General features: G+C 43.0%; 1 protein-coding gene across 2 annotated transcripts in view; it reads left to right on the top strand.

Annotated features, from left to right (window-relative positions):
* Positions 1-17,424, top strand: part of LOC129843274 (proline-rich protein 36-like) — a 42,210-nt gene extending 24,786 nt beyond the window's left edge. The window contains exons 4-7 of one of the 2 annotated variants that reach the window (XM_055911900.1): positions 10,885-10,924; positions 11,122-11,250; positions 12,587-12,838; positions 14,800-17,424. In XM_055911900.1, coding sequence (XP_055767875.1) covers positions 10,885-10,924; positions 11,122-11,250; positions 12,587-12,838; positions 14,800-14,942 — 564 coding nt within the window. In that variant the 3' untranslated portion in view covers positions 14,943-17,424. Of the gene's footprint in view, positions 1-567; positions 646-10,884; positions 10,925-11,121; positions 11,560-12,586; positions 12,839-14,799 lie in introns of those variants that run through there. The other variant, XM_055911901.1, reaches the window with a different exon arrangement.
* The last annotated feature ends 501 nt before the right edge of the window (positions 17,425-17,925 follow it).

The raw sequence follows: 17,925 nt of genomic DNA, 5'->3' as shown, positions 1-17,925 counted from the left end.
GATGTCTGTCCTCACCAATACTCCCTCTTCCTGTTCTGTTTGACAGGACAATAAGACTTCATGTTGACCTCTGAACCGCTGACGATGTCTGTCCTCACCAATACTCCCTCTTCACCTCCCTGTTCTGTTTGACAAGACAATAAGACTTCCTGTTGACCTCTGAACCGCTGACGATGTCTGTCCTCACCAATACTCCCTCTTCACCTCACTGTTCAGTTTGACAAGACAATAAGTTCTTCTTCTCTCACATTTACATTCAGCATGTTGTTGTCTGGCTGTGAATGTGTCTATTTCATCACATGAACATACTATGTATGACCAGACCGGGTTCAAATTATATTTAAAATCTTTCAAATACTTTTGATTGTTTGCTCTGGAGTGCCTAATGGGCGGGGTTTGCCGTTTTGGGACTATCCCATTGGTCCATTATGCCAGGCACACCTTAAGCAAACACAGATCAAGTATTTGAAATGATTTCGAATAGTATTTGAACCCATGTATGGTTTACCACCATGGTTGTTGTTTAACCCCACCTCCCTCATCCGTCCCCCCCCCCCCCCCATCCAGAGTCATCATCCCTGTATAGATCACAACTACATTACCCATGAGCAATGGTTCTCAGCTAGAAAGAGATGTGTTACGCAGGTAAGATGACCCGTCGTGTGGTAGTGGTTATTGACAGTATGGGCAACGATACTTTTAGTGTTTTTGCAAACTTTTAACTAATACCTATCATGCGGGCTACACCGACCACACCCGTGCGCCATCGCTCGCATGTTGAGTTTGTCCATCCACACTAGACACGATCAGGAAATACAGGGTAGATATACACCAGACACGATCAGGAAATACAGAGTAGATATACACCAGACAGGATCAGGAAATACAGAGTAGATATACACCAGACACGATCAGGAAATACAGGGTAGATATACACCCAGACACGATCAGGAAATACAGAGTAGATGTACACCAGACACGATCAGGAAATACAGAGTAGATATACACCAGACACGATCAGGAAATGCAGAGTAGATATACACCAGACACGATCAGGAAATACAGGGTAGATATACACCAGACACGATCAGGAAATACAGAGTAGATATACACCAGACACGATCAGGAAATGCAGAGTAGATATACACCAGACAGGATCAGGAAATACAGGGTAGATATACACCAGATACAATCAGGAAATACAGGGTAGATATACACCAGACACGATCAGGAAATACAGGGTAGATATACACCAGACACGATCAGGAAATACAGAGTAGATATACACCAGACACGATCAGGAAATGCAGAGTAGATATACACCAGACACGATCAGGAAATACAGGGTAGATATACACCAAACACGATCAGGAAATACAGGGTAGATATACACCAGACACGATCAGGAAATACAGAGTAGATATACACCATACACGATCAGGAAATACAGAGTAGATATACACCAGACACGATCAGGAAATACAGAGTAGATATACACCATACACGATCAGGAAATACAGAGTAGATATACACCAGACACGATCAGGAAATACAGAGTAGATATACACCAGACACGATCAGGAAATGTAGAGTAGATATACACCAGACACGATCAGGAAATACAGAGTAGATATACACCAGACAGGATCAGGAAATACAGAGTAGATATACACCAGACACGATCAGGAAATACAGGGTAGATATACACCAGATACGATCAGGAAATACAGAGTAGATATACACCAGACACGATCAGGAAATACAGAGTAGATATACACCAGACACGATCAGGAAATACAGAGTAGATATACACCAGACACGATCAGGAAATGTAGAGTAGATATACACCAGACACGATCAGGAAATACAGAGTAGATATACACCAGACACGATCAGGAAATACAGTGAGATATATATCAAAACAAACAATATTAATTTGGGGACAGATCGAAACGCCATATAAACAGTCGTGGACATTTAGCTAGCTAGCTTGCTGTTGCTAGACAATGGAATATAAACATTGTGTTGTTATTTTACCTGAAATGTCCTTTTATTTCTGGATTTTTGTAGAATATCGACCCATTTTGAGTCACAGAAAATCGTGTGTTCTCTACTCGGGGAACAGTGTGCTCTCTACTCGGGGAACAGTGTGTTCTCTACTCAGGGAACAGGGTGTTCTCTACTCAGGGAACAGGGTGTTCTCTACTCGGGGAACAGGGTGTTCTCTACTCAGGGAACAGGGTGTTCTCTACTCGGGGAACAGTGTGTTCTCTACTCGGGGAACAGTGTGTTCTCTACTCGGGGAACAGTGTGTTCTCTACTCGGGGAACAGGGTGTTCTCTACTCGGGGAACAGTGTGTTCTCTACTCAGGGAACAGGGTGTTCTCTACTCAGGGAACAGGGTGTTCTCTACTCGGGGAACAGTGTGTTCTCTACTCGGGGAACAGTGTGTTCTCTACTCGGGGAACAGTGTGTTCTCTACTCGGGGAACAGGGTGTTCTCTACTCAGGGAACAGGGTGTTCTCTACTCAGGGAACAGGGTGTTCTCTACTCAGGGAACAGTGTGTTCTCTACTCAGGGAACAGGGTGTTCTCTACTCAGGGAACAGGGTGTTCTCTACTCAGGGAACAGGGTGTTCTCTACTCAGGGAACAGGGTGTTCTCTACTCAGGGAACAGGGTGTTCTCTACTCAGGGAACAGTGTGTTCTCTACTCAGGGAACAGTGTGTTCTCTACTCAGGGAACAGTGTGTTCTCTACTCAGGGAACAGTGTGTTCTCTACTCGGGGAACAGGGTGTTCTCTACTCAGGGAACAGTGTGTTCTCTACTCGGGGAACAGGGTGTTCTCTACTCAGGGAACAGTGTGTTCTCTACTCGGGGAACAGTTTGTTCTCTACTCAGGGAATAGTGTGTTCTCTACTCAGGGAACAGTGTGTTCTCTACTCGGGGAACAGTGTGTTCTCTACTCGGGGAACAGTGTGTTCTCTACTCGGGGAACAGTGTGTTCTCTACTCAGGGAACAGGGTGTTCTCTACTCGGGGAACAGTGTGTTCTCTACTCAGGGAACAGTGTGTTCTCTACTCAGGGAACAGTGTGTTCTCTACTCAGGGAACAGTGTGTTCTCTACTCAGGGAACAGTGTGTTCTCTACTCAGGGAACAGTGTGTTCTCTACTCAGGGAACAGTGTGTTCTCTACTCAGGGAATAGGGGAAACCTATACTGAACACAAATATAAAGGCAACAGTTTTACTGAGTTACAGTTCATATAAGGAAATCAGTCCATTTAAATACATTCATTAGACCCTAATCTATGGATTTCACATGACTGGGCAGGGGCCCAGCCATGGGTGGGCCTGGGAGGGCATAGGCCCACCCACTGGGAGGCCAGGCACCAGAACAGGGCTTTACTACAGACGCATATACTCCTTCACATATACTCCTTCTAGTAATCTCTCCTAGACTTCTTCTTCTGTGGATTTTATATGGCAGGTTGGCAAACCAACTGTAAAGGTGTATTACTACAACAAACTGGACTGGACTGTGGACCTCAGTTCATCTTCCAATCACCCACATGGGTATCTGCTCCTCTAAACCAATGAGGAGATGGGAGAGGTGGGACTTGCAGAGCGTCAAGCGTCACAAATAGAACCAAGTTCTATATTAACGTCAGGCTACGCAGCGAACGGTGTGGGTGCAATGATTGAATAACATGTATGTGTACGTTTATTTTGCATAGGTTCACGCACACGACGCGACCAGTGTAGTCAGTATGTTAGTAGTTATCCTGTATGGATCAGTTGGTAGAGCATAGAGCTTGGTGTAGTCAGTATGTTAGTAGTTATCCTGTATGGATCAGTTGGTAGAGCTTGGTGTAGTCAGTATGTTAGTAGTTATCGTGTATGGATCAGTTGGTAGAGCTTGGTGTAGTCAGTATGTTAGTAGTTGTCCTGTATGGATCAGTTGGTAGAGCTTGGTGTAGTCAGTATGTTAGTAGTTATCCTGTATGGATCAGTTGGTAGAGCATAGAGCTTGGTGTAGTCAGTATGTTAGTAGTTATCCTGTATGGATTAGATGGTAGAGCATAGAGCTTGGTGTAGTCAGTATGTTAGTAGTTATCCTGTATGGATTAGATGGTAGAGCATAGAGCTTGGTGTAGTCAGTATGTTAGTAGTTGTCCTGTATGGATTAGATGGTAGAGCATAGAGCTTGGTGTAGTCAGTATGTTAGTAGTTGTCCTGTATGGATCAGTTGGTAGAGCTTGGTGTAGTCAGTATGTTAGTAATTGTCCTGTATGGATCAGTTGGTAGAGCATAGAGCTTGGTGTAGTCAGTATATTAGTAGTTGTCCTGTATGGATCAGTTGGTAGAGCTTGGTGTAGTCAGTATGTTAGTAATTGTCCTGTATGGATCAGTTGGTAGAGCTTGGTGTAGTCAGTATGTTAGTAGTTGTCCTGTATGGATCAGTTGATAGAGCTTGGTGTAGTCAGTATGTTAGTAATTGTCCTGTATGGATCAGTTGATAGAGCTTGGTGTAGTCAGTATGTTAGTAATTGTCCTGTATGGATCAGTTGATAGAGCTTGGTGTAGTCAGTATATTAGTAGTTGTCCTGTATGGATCAGTTGGTAGAGCTTGGTGTAGTCAGTATGTTAGTAGTTATCGTGTATGGATCAGTTGGTAGAGCATAGAGCTTGGTGTAGTCAGTATGTTAGTAGTTGTCCTGTATGGATCAGTTGGTAGAGCTTGGTGTAGTCAGTATGTTAGTAGTTGTCCTGTATGGATTAGTTGGTAGAGCATAGAGCTTGGTGTAGTCAGTATGTTAGTAGTTATCCTGTATGGATCAGTTGGTAGAGCATAGAGCTTGGTGTAGTCAGTATGTTAGTAGTTATCGTGTATGGATCAGTTGGTAGAGCATAGAGCTTGGTGTAGTCAGTATGTTAGTAGTTGTCCTGTATGGATCAGTTGGTAGAGCTTGGTGTAGTCAGTATGTTAGTAGTTGTCCTGTATGGATTAGTTGGTAGAGCATAGAGCTTGGTGTAGTCAGTATGTTAGTAGTTATCGTGTATGGATCAGTTGGTAGAGCATAGAGCTTGGTGTAGTCAGTATGTTAGTAGTTGTCCTGTATGGATTAGTTGATAGAGCATAGAGCTTGGTGTAGTCAGTATGTTAGTAGTTATCCTGTATGGATCAGTTGGTAGAGCATAGAGCTTGGTGTAGTCAGTATGTTAGTAGTTGTCCTGTATGGATCAGTTGGTAGAGCATAGAGCTTGGTGTAGTCAGTATGTTAGTAGTTGTCCTGTATGGATCAGTTGGTAGAGCATAGAGCTTGGTGTAGTCAGTATGTTAGTAGTTGTCCTGTATGGACCAGTTGGTAGAGCATAGAGCTTGGTGTAGTCAGTATGTTAGTAGTTGTCCTGTATGGATCAGTTGATAGAGCTTGGTGTAGTCAGTATATTAGTAGTTGTCCTGTATGGATCAGTTGGTAGAGCTTGGTGTAGTCAGTATGTTAGTAGTTATCGTGTATGGATCAGTTGGTAGAGCATAGAGCTTGGTGTAGTCAGTATGTTAGTAGTTGTCCTGTATGGATTAGTTGATAGAGCATAGAGCTTGGTGTAGTCAGTATGTTAGTAGTTATCCTGTATGGATCAGTTGGTAGAGCATAGAGCTTGGTGTAGTCAGTATGTTAGTAGTTATCCTGTATGGATCAGTTGGTAGAGCATAGAGCTTGGTGTAGTCAGTATGTTAGTAGTTGTCCTGTATGGATCAGTTGGTAGAGCATAGAGCTTGGTGTAGTCAGTATGTTAGTAGTTGTCCTGTATGGATCAGTTGGTAGAGCATAGAGCTTGGTGTAGTCAGTATGTTAGTAGTTGTCCTGTATGGACCAGTTGGTAGAGCATAGAGCTTGGTGTAGTCAGTATGTTAGTAGTTATCCTGTATGGATCAGTTGGTAGAGCTTGGTGTAGTCAGTATGTTAGTAGTTGTCCTGTATGGATCAGTTGGTAGAGCTTGGTGTAGTCAGTATGTTAGTAGTTGTCCTGTATGGATCAGTTGGTAGAGCATAGAGCTTGGTGTAGTCAGTATGTTAGTAGTTATCCTGTATGGATCAGTTGGTAGAGCTTGGTGTAGTCAGTATGTTAGTAGTTGTCCTGTATGGATCAGTTGGTAGAGCTTGGTGTAGTCAGTATGTTAGTAGTTGTCCTGTATGGATCAGTTGGTAGAGCATAGAGCTTGGTGTAGTCAGTATGTTAGTAGTTATCCTGTATGGATCAGTTGGTAGAGCTTGGTGTAGTCAGTATGTTAGTAGTTGTCCTGTATGGATCAGTTGGTAGAGCATAGAGCTTGGTGTAGTCAGTATGTTAGTAGTTGTCCTGTATGGATCAGTTGATAGAGCTTGGTGTAGTCAGTATGTTAGTAGTTGTCCTGTATGGATCAGATGGTAGAGCTTGGTGTAGTCAGTATGTTAGTAGTTGTCCTGTATGGATCAGTTGGTAGAGCATAGAGCTTGGTGTAGTCAGTATGTTAGTAGTTGTCCTGTATGGATCAGTTGATAGAGCTTGGTGTAGTCAGTATGTTAGTAGTTGTCCTGTATGGATCAGATGGTAGAGCTTGGTGTAGTCAGTATGTTAGTAGTTGTCCTGTATGGATCAGTTGGTAGAGCATAGAGCTTGGTGTAGTCAGTATGTTAGTAGTTGTCCTGTATGGATCAGTGGGTAGAGCATAGAGCATAGAACTTGGTCCCGGGGCCAGCCATATGTAAAATATATGCAGCATGACTGTAATTTGCTTTGAATAAAATCTGCTGCTAAGTGTAATATATTATTATGTTTGTGAAAGGTTTCTCTTTCATCTCTGCTGTGAGCGTGGAAGTGTGAAATATTCACCCACCAATTTAACCATATTAACGATAATGTATTGTTCCAACAACATCTTACCATTAATTTCCTTGCCTTTTCATTTCACCTCTTTAACCTTCCCCAATGCGCCTCTGACCAGACAACGCCTCTGTGTCCCAAATGCCACCGTATTCCCTATATAGTACCTACAGTCCTGGTTGGAAGTAGTGCATTTTAATAGGGAATAGGGTTCGGTTTGGAACGCACAAACACAGTGTGTTCCCTCCTCCATCTGCTGAGCACGGAGAACTCATTAGATTAACAGTCCTCACACGTCACCGTGCTAATCAGGTTAACAGTCCTCACACCTCATGGTGCTAATCAGGTTAACAGTCCTCACACCTCACCGTGCTAATCAGGTTATTAACAGTCCTCACACCTCACCGTGCTAATCAGGTTATTAACAGTCCTCACACCTCACCGTGCTAATCAGGTTAACAGTCCTCACACGTCACCGTGCTAATCAGGTTAACAGTCATCACACCTCACCGTGCTAATCAGGTTAACAGTCCTCACACCTCACCGTGCTAATCAGGTTAACAGTCCTCACACCTCACCATGCTAATCAGGTTATTAACAGTCCTCACACCTCACCGTGCTAATCAGGTTAACAGTCATCACACCTCACCATGCTAATCAGGTTAACAGTCCTCACACCTCACCGTGCTAATCAGGTCAACAGTCCTCACACCTCACCGTGCTAATCAGGTTAACAGTCCTCACACCTCACAGTGCTAATCAGGTTAACAGTCCTCACACCTCACCGTGCTAATCAGGTTAACAGTCCTCACACCTCACCGTGCTAATCAGGTTAACAGTCCTCACACCTCACCGTGCTAATCAGGTTAACAGTCCTCACACCTCACAGTGCTAATCAGGTTAACAGTCCTCACACGTCACCGTGCTAATCAGGTTAACAGTCCTCACACCTCACTGTGCTAATCAGGTTAACAGTCCTCACACGTCACCGTGCTAATCAGGTCAACAGTCCTCACACGTCACAGTGCTAATCAGGTTAACAGTCCTCACACGTCACCGTGCTAATCAGGTCAACAGTCCTCACACCTCACCGTGCTAATCAGGTTAACAGTCCTCACACCTCACCGTGCTAATCAGGTTAACAGTCATCACACGTCACCGTGCTAATCAGGTTAACAGTCCTCACACCTCACCGTGCTAATCAGGTTAACAGTCCTCACACGTCACCGTGCTAATCAGGCTAACAGTCCTCACACGTCACCGTGCTAATCAGGTTAACAGTCCTCACACGTCACCGTGCTAATCAGGTTAACAGTCGTCACACCTCATGGTGCTAATCAGGTTAACAGTCCTCACACGTCACCGTGCTAATCAGGTTAACAGTCCTCACACCTCATGGTGCTAATCAGGTTATTAACAGTCATCAGACCTCACCGTGCTAATCAGGTTAACAGTCCTCACACGTCACCGTGCTAATCAGGTTAACAGTCCTCACACGTCACCGTGCTAATCAGGTTAACAGTCCTCACACGTCACCGTGCTAATCAGGTTAACAGTCCTCACACGTCACCGTGCTAATCAGGTTAACAGTCCTCACACGTCACCGTGCTAATCAGGTTAACAGTCATCACACCTCACCGTGCTAATCAGGTTAACAGTCCTCACACGTCACCGTGCTAATCAGGTTAACAGTCCTCACACCTCATGGTGCTAATCAGGTTATTAACAGTCATCACACCTCACCGTGCTAATCAGGTTAACAGTCCTCACACCTCATGGTGCTAATCAGGTTAACAGTCCTCACACCTCACCGTGCTAATCAGGTTTAACAGTCCTCACACGTCACCGTGCTAATCAGGTTAACAGTCCTCACACCTCACCGTGCTAATCAGGTTAACAGTCCTCACACGTCACCGTGCTAATCAGGTTAACAGTCATCACACCTCACCGTGTGTGTAATCAACGACAACTTGTCCAACTCAATGTGTTGTCAATAGAAAACAACTGATTAAAGAAAAGCAATGCCGTGGGTTTTTAATAACCAAATCAGACAATCACCTGAAGAAAGAGAGAAGAGAGAGAGGGGGAGAGGGGGAGAGGGGGAGAGCGGGGGAGAGCGGGAGAGAGGGGGAGAGGGGGAGAGGGGGGGGGGGGGGGAGAGAGGGGGAGAGGGGGAGAGCGTGTGGTGTGGTATAATGTATTATAGTATTATAGTATAATGTGGTGTAGTATAATGTGTTGTATTATAGTATAATGTGTTGTAGTATAATGTGTTGTATTATAGTATAATGTGTTGTAGTATAATGTGTTGTAGTATAATGTGTTGTATTATAGTATAATGTGTTGTAGTATAATGTGTTGTAGTATAATGTGGTGTAGTATAATGTATTGTAGTATAATGTGGGGTAGTATAATGTATTGTAGTATAATGTGGTGTAGTATAATGTGTTGTAGTATAATGTATTGTAGTATAATGTATTGTAGTATAATGTATTGTAGTATAATGTATTGTAGTATAATGTATTGTAGTATAATGTGGTGTAGTATAATGTATTGTAGTATAATGTGGGGTAGTATAATGTATTGTAGTATAATGTGGTGTAGTATAATGTATTGTAGTATAATGTGTTGTAGTATAATGTATTGTAGTATAATGTATTGTAGTATAATGTGGTGTGGTATAATGTATTATAGTATAATGTGTTGTAGTATAATGTATTGTAGTATAATGTATTGTAGTATAATGTATTGTAGTATAATGTATTGTAGTATAATGTGGTGTAGTATAATGTGGTGTAGTATAATGTTTTATAGTATAATGTGCTGTAGTATAATGTATTGTAGTGTAATGTATTGGTGTAGTGGTGTATGGTGTAGTGTAATGTATTGTAGTATAATGTATTGTAGTATAATGTGGGGTAGTATAATGTATTTTAGTATATTGTATTATAGTATAATGGATTGTAGTATAATGGATTGTAGTATAATGTATTGTAGTATAATGTATTGTAGTATAATGTGGGGTAGTATAATGTATTCTAGTATAATGTGTTGTAGTATAATGTATTATAGTATAATGTAGTGTAGTATAATGTATTGTAGTATAATGTATTATAGTGTAATGTGGGGTAGTATAATGTGCTGTAGTATAATGTATTGTAGTATATTGTGCTGTAGTATAATGGATTGTAGTATAATGTATAATGTATTGTAGTATAATGTATTATAGTGTAATGTGGGGTAGTATAATGTGCTGTAGTATAATGTATTGTGGTATATTGTGCTGTAGTATAATGTATTATAGTATAATGGATTGTAGTATAATGTATTGTAGTATAATGTGGTGTAGTGTAATGTATTGTAGTATAATGTATTTTAGTGTAATGTGATGTAGTAATATGTATTGTAGTATAATGTATTGTAGTATAATGTGGTGTAGTAATATGTATTGTAGTATAATGTATTATTGTATAATGTATTGTAGTATAATGTTGTGTAGTATAATGTATTGTAGTATAATGTGGTGTAGTGTATTGTATTGTAGTATAATGTATTGTAGTATAATGTGGTGTAGTAAAATGTATTATTGTATAATGTATTGTAGTATAATGTATTGTAGTATAATGTATTGTAGTATAATGTATATAATGTGGTGTAGTATAATGTATTGTAGTATAATATGGTGTAGTATAATGTGCTGTAGTATAATGTATTGTAGTATAATGTATTGTAGTATAATATATTGTAGTATAATGTATTGTATTATAATGCATTGTAGTATAATGTGGTGTAGTATAATGTATTGTAGTATAATGTGTTGTATTATAATGTATTGTAGTATATGTATTGTAGTATAATGTATTGTAGTATAATGTATTGTAGTATAATGTTGTGTAGTATAATGTTGTGTAGTATAATGTGGTGTAGTATAATGTATTGTAGTATAATGTGTTGTATTATAATGTATTGTAGTATAATATATTGTCTAATATTTTTCTCTTTCTGTTCCATTTTAGACAATCAGCCCTTCACATTCAGGGCTTTCCCCAACACCAGGTCAGTCTGTCTGTCTGTCTGTCTGCCTGCCTGCCTGTCTGTCTGTCTGCCTGCCTGTCTGTCTGTCTGTCTGTCTGCCTGTCTGTCTGTGTATTTACACCATTATTCTAATGGTAACATTATAACAGGACTAAAGGGTCTCTCTATATTCATTAACCTGTTGCTGTTAACGTTCAGTACTGCCCTACTTCTCTCAGATCCCCCACCCCAGTGTAGAGAGGTGGGGCGGGGTGAGGCGGGCCTCTCTCACCCTCTAGAACCCTCCTATTCACCCCCACCTCCCCCCGGCACGATGGCGCCAAGCAGACAGACCTCAGTCTCTGGTGGTGAGAGCAATGCATCCTGGTTATTGGTATTTTTTACTAACATGACATGATCTACAAGGTTTGTCTTTTTTATCTTTTAAAATCCCTTTTCACGTGGACATATCCTTCATCGTGTCGGTTTGAAAATACGGCGGTTGAGAATCGTAGGTTACAAATACCGCTACATCCATTTCATCAAACTTTATTTAAATGTACATTTGACATTGCAGGATACTTTACATGTTGTCCTGCTCACATCATTATATTCTGTTACTACGGTCCTGCTTCCCCGAAGTGTCTGTCTGTCGGGGAGTGTCTCTCTGTCTGACTGACTGACTCTGTCATTCTCCCAGGGAGTGTCTGTCTGTCTGTCTGTCTGACTCTCTGTCATTCTCCCAGGGAGTGTCTGTCTGTCTGACTCTCTGTCATTCTCCCAGGGAGTGTCTGTCTGTCTGACTCTCTGTTATTCTCCCAGGGAGTGTCTGTCTGTCTGACTCTCTGTTATTCTCCCAGGGAGTGTCTGTCTGTCTGTCTGTCTGACTCTCTGTCATTCTCCCAGGGAGTGTCTGTCTGTCTGTCTGTCTGACTCTCTGTTATTCTCCCAGGGAGTGTCTGTCTGTCTGTCTGTCTGTCTGACTCTCTGTCATTCTCCCAGGGAGTGTCTGTCTGTCTGTCTGTCTGACTCTCTGTTATTCTCCCAGGGAGTGTCTGTCTGTCTGTCTGTCTGTCTGTCTGTCTGACTCTCTGTCATTCTCCCAGGGAGTGTCTGTCTGTCTGTCTGTCTGACTCTCTGTCATTCTCCCAGGGAGTGTCTATCTGACTCTCTGTCATTCTCACAGGGAGTGTCTGTCTGTCTGTCTGTCTGTCTGTCTGTCTGTCTGTCTGACTGTCTGTCTGACTCTCTGTCATTCTCCCAGGGAGTATCTGTCTGTCTGTCTGACTCTCTGTCTGTCTGTCTGTCTGTCTGACTGACTCTCTGTCATTCTCCCAGGGAGTGTCTGTCTGTCTGTCTGTCTGTCTGTCTGTCTGTCCGTCTGACTGACTCTCTGTCATTCTCCCAGGGAGTGTCTGTCTGTCTGTCTGTCTGTCTGTCCGTCTGACTGACTCACTGTCATTCTCCCAGGGAGTGTCTGTCTGTCTGTCTGTCTGTCTGTCTGTCTGACTCTCTGTCATTCTCCCAGGGAGTGTCTGTCTGTCTGTCTGTCTGACTCTCTGTCATTCTCCCAGGGACTGTCTGTCTGTCTGACTCTCTGTCATTCTCCCAGGGACTGTCTGTCTGTCTGACTGTCTGTCTGACTCTCTGTCATTCTCCCATGGAGTGTCTGTCTGACTGACTGACTCTCTGTCATTCTCCCAGGGAGATTCTTTAAGTTTCCTCCGGATGCTTCCACCATGATGATGTCATCAGTCTTGGACAGACGTCACCATCGCCACGCCGACCCCAGTGTGAACTACGTCAACATCCCCGTTAGCCCTGCGGCTAAAGCGAACAGAGCTGGCAGAGAGCTGCTCTACATGGAGCTGGATCTACAGCCGGAGCCCTACGGTGGGCCAGTTTCCACCAACACCACTGCAGCGAGGGGTAACCCTGTGCAGCTGCGTGGACCCAGTAAGAACACCAACCACCTCTCAGATGGCCATTTTAGATAGATGTTTCCCATTTCGGGCTCAGTGTTTACGGCTCTCCATGTTGGCTCAAGTGTTTTGTTGGCTGGTTTGGTTGGCTGACTGCTTTGGCTGGCAGGTTGGTTGGCTGGCTGGTTTGGCTGGCAGGTTTGGCTGGCTGGCAGGTTTGACTGGCAGGTTGGTTGGTTGGCAAGCAGGTTGGCTGGCTGGCTGGCAGGTTGTCTGGCTGGCAGGTTGGCTGGCTGGCAGGTTTGGCTGGCTGGCTGGCAGGTTTGGCTGGCTGGCTGGCAGGTTTGGCTGGCTGGCAGGCAGGTTGGCTGGCAGGTTTGGCTGGTCTGTTGTCCCTTAGCTCAAGTCTTGCTCTCAGTCTCTATCTGGTATCCCAAATGGCACCCTATTCCCTAAGTAGTGCACTACTTTAGACCAGAGCCCTATGGGTCCTTTAACACTAGACAGGGGATAGGGTGCTGTTTCCTAGCTGTCTGAAGGGACTTTCTCATCCCATTTCCTGAAGTCCTTCATACGTCCAATAAGTTTTGACTCGTGTGTCAAGAAGATTATGAGGCTTCAACTCTTCTGTGTAGTTTGGAGGAAATTAATTATAGACTTAGACAGGCTTAGTTAAGGGAGAAGAGAGTGACTGAGTCCCGCCACACACACACACACACACACACACACACACACACACACACACACACACACACACACACACACACACACACACACACACACACACACACACACACACACACACACACACACACACACACACAGAGAGAGAAGCGTTGTCAATGGGTCACCATGGAAACAGAGTGTAATTGGTAGAAAATCACTCATTAACTCGTCCTGCTGAAAACAGGAATGTATTTAACCGATCGGCTCGCTGCACACAATCCTCTGCTTTATCAAATGACACCCTATTCCCTATATAGTACACTATTTTAGACCAGGGCCCACCATGGTGCTCTGATCAACAGTAGTGCACTATATAGGGAACAGGGCTCTCTTTGGGATACTTCCAATGATGATGATATTGCTGTGCGTTGTTTTCCCAGTAGAATGATGCAGAGACTGCTACTATAGCAACGCTCAGACTGTCTGGATTGGCTGGTCCAGGTCAGTCCAAACCTCTTCCTGGAGATATACTGTCATGTGGGTTCTCAGTCCAACCCTCTTCCTGGAGATCTACTGTCCTGTACGTTCTCAGTCCAACCCTCTTCCTGGAGATCTACTGTCCTACAATATAATATGAAAATAATACCTACTGTTGGGAACAGACACTATAACGGTTTAATAGGACATGTTTATAACCTAAAGTTTAATATAATACCTACTGTTGGGAACAGACACTATAATGGTTGAGTGTAATACCTGCTGTTGGGAACAGACACTGTAATGGTTGAATGTAATACCTACTGTTGGGAACAGACACTATAATGGTTGAATATAATACCTGCTGTTGGGAACAGACAATATAATGGTTGAATGTAATACCTACTGTTGGGAACAGACACTATAATGGTTGAATGTAATACCTACTGTTGGGAACAGACACTGTAATGGTTGAATGTAATACCTGCTGTTGGGAACAGACACTATAATGGTAGAATGTAATACCTGCTGTTGGGAACAGACACTGTGGTCTACAGTCTCTTCCTCCTTTGTGCCATGGCTTCTTGTACTGTAATAATCTCCTACTAGGAAACATAGAACCCGCTCAAAGCCATTGGATGTGTATATTTCTATTGTGTGTCCCGATTACACCAACCTTCTCCCAAAGTGTACACTCGCACACTGCCCGTCATGGATTAAGGTTTGTTATAAGCAAAGTGTGCAAGACAAACACTTCAGGAGAAGGGCAGGATGATCAGGAGACTGGTTTTTATGTTCTAGTACAGGACTATGATGGTGTAGTAACTGGTTGTTGTTGGTCTTCCTGTCCAGTAGGGGGCTCCACCACATACGCCCACATAGACATCACAGCCTCAGAGACGGCTCAGAGAGTAGCAGCAGAACACGCCCAGAGGAGAGAGGACAGGCTGATGGAGCTGGAGGAGAAAACGCCCAGAGGAGAGAGGACAGGCTGATGGAGCTGGAGGAGGACACGCCCAGAGGAGAGAGGACAGGCTGATGGAGCTGGAGGAGAACACGCCTCTCTCTCTCTCTCTCTCTCTGATTTGAGTGTTTTCTTGTAAATAGTAACTGCTTTGTTTTCCAAGAGATTATTTATTAACTTGTATTATATTTAGCCACCCTTTGCCTTGATGACAGCTTTCCAAACGCTTGGCATTCTCTCAACCAGCTTCACCTGGAATGCTTTTCCAACAGTCGTGAAGGAGTTCCCACATATGCTGAGCACTTGTTGGCTGCTTTTCCTTCACTCTGCGGTCCAGCTCAACCCAATTGGGTTGAGGTCAGGTGATTGTGGAGGCTAGGTCATCTGATGCAGCACTCAATCCCTCTCCTTCTCGGGTCAAATAGCCCTTACACAGCCTGGAGGTCTGTTTTGGGTCATTGCCCTGTTGAAAAACAAATGATAGTCCCACTAAGCGCAAATCAGATGGGATGGTGTATCGCTGTAGAATGCATGCTAAATAAATCACTGACAGTGTCAACAGCAAAGCACCATCACACCTCCTCCTCCATGCTTCACGGTGGGAACCACACATGTGGAGATCATCCGTTCACCTACGCTACGTCTCACAGAGACACGGCGGTTGGAACCAAAAATCTTACATTTGGACTCATCATACCAAAGGACCGATTTCCACTGGTCAAATGTCCATTGCTCGTGTTTCTTGGCCCAAGCAAGTCTCTTCTTCTTATTGGTGTCCTTTAGTAGTGGTTTCTTTGCAGTAATTTGACCCTGAAGGCCCGATTCACACAGTTGAGATGTGTCTGTTACTTGAACTCTGTGAAGCATTTATTTGGGCTGCAATCTGAGGTGCAGTTAACTCTAATGAACTTACAGTTGAAGTCGGAAGTTTACATACACCTTAGCGAAATATATTTAAACTAAGTTTTTCACAATTCCTGACATTTAATCCTAGTTAAAAGTCCCTGTCTTAGGTCAGTTAGGATCACCACTTTATTTTAAGAATGTGAAATGTCAGAATAATAGTAGAGAGAATGATTTATTTCAGCTTTTATTTCTTTCATCACATTCCCAGTGGGTCAGAAGTTTACATACACTCAATTAAAATTTGGTAGCATTGCCTTTACATTTTTTAACTTGGGTCAAAAGTTTCTGATAGCCCTCCACAAGCTTCCCACAATAAGTTGGGTGAATTTTGGCCCATTCCTCTTGACAGAGTCAGGTTTGTAGGCCTCCTTGCTCGCACAAGCTTTTTCAGTTCTGCTACAAATTTTCTATAGGATTGAGGTCAGGGCTTTGTGATGGCCACTCCAATACCTTGCCTTTGTTGTCCATAAGCCATTTTGCCACAACTTTGGAAGCATGCTTGGTGTCATTGTCCATTTAAAAGACCCATTTGCGACCAAGCTTTAACTTCCTGACATGAGATGTTGCTTCAATATATCCACATAATTTTCATTCCTCATGATGCCATCTATTTTGTGAAGTGCACCAGTCCATCCTGCAGCAAAGCACCCCCACAACATGATGCTGCCACCCTCGTACTTCATGGATGGGATGGTGTTCTTCGACTTGCAAGCCCCCCCCTTTTTCCTCCAAACAGGTCTATTTTTGTTTCATCAGACCAGAGGACATTTCTCCAAAAAGTATGATCTTTGTCCCTATTTGCAGTTGCAAACCGTAGTCTGGCTTTTTGTTGGCAGTTTTAGAGCAGTGGCTTCTTCCTTGCTGAGCGGCCTGTCAGGTTATGTCGATATAGGACTCGTTTTACTGTGGATATAGATACTTTTGTACCTGTTTCCTCCAGAATCTTCACAAGGTCCTTTGCTGTTGTTCTGGGATTGATTTGTACTTTCGCACCAAAGTCCATTAATCTCTAGGAGACAGAACACGTCTCCATCCTGAGCGGTGTGACGGCTGCGTAGTCCCATGGTGTTTATACTTGCGTACTATTGTTTGTATAGATGAACGTGGTACCTTCAGGCGTTTGGAAATTGCTCCCAAGGATGAACCAGACTTGTTGAGGTCTACAATTTTTTTACTGAGGTCTTGGCTGATTTCTTTTGATTTTCCCATGATGTCAAGCAAAAAGGCACTGAGTTTGAAGGTAGGCCTTGAAATACATCCACAGATACACCTTCAATTGACTCAAAGTATGTCAATTAGCCTATCAGAAGCTTTAAAACACTATAAGAAGGAAATAAATTCCACAAATGAACTTTTAACAAGGCACACCTGTTAATTGAAATGCATTCCAGGTGACTACCCCATGAAGCTGGTTGAGAGAATATCAAGAGTGTGCAAAGCTGTCATCAAGGCAGAGGGTGGCTTCTTTGTAGAATCTCCAATATAAAATATATTTTGATTTGTTTAACACTTTTTTGGTTACTACATGATTCCATATGTGTTATTTCACCGTTTTGATGTCTTCACTATTATTCTACAATGTAGAAAATTTAAAAAATAAAGAAAAACCCTGGAATGAGGTGTGTCCAAACTTTTGACTGGTACTGTGTATACAAAAACATGATTTTATATTCAACAGCATCACATTTAGTAAAGTGCTCATTAAAAATAGTCTGATTATGGTGTGAGGACTACAACAACAAATACACAGGCTGGGATTCAATCAAGGCAAGTTGAAGAGCACTGGACAGCCAACAAAATGTATTTGCAAGGCGTATTTGAGCCCAGACCTGAAGGATGAATGAGCTACTCAGTGAGTAGGGTTACCACGTCATAAAGCCCAGACCTGAAGGATGAACTACTCAGAGAGTAGGGTTACCACGTCATAAAGCCCAGACCTGAAGGATGAACTACTCAGTGAGTAGGGTTACCACGTCATAAAGCCCAGACCTGAAGGATGAACTACTCAGAGAGTAGGGTTACCACGTCATAAAGCCCAGACCTGAAGGATGAACTACTCAGAGAGTAGGGTTACCACGTCATAAAGCCCAGACCTGAAGGATGAACTA

This window comes from Salvelinus fontinalis, unplaced genomic scaffold (genome assembly GCF_029448725.1).
Source record: "Salvelinus fontinalis isolate EN_2023a unplaced genomic scaffold, ASM2944872v1 scaffold_0103, whole genome shotgun sequence".
Taxonomy (NCBI): domain Eukaryota; kingdom Metazoa; phylum Chordata; class Actinopteri; order Salmoniformes; family Salmonidae; genus Salvelinus; species Salvelinus fontinalis.
Note: the sequence above shows the minus strand (reverse complement) of the source record. Positions and strands in the feature narration are given on the sequence as shown.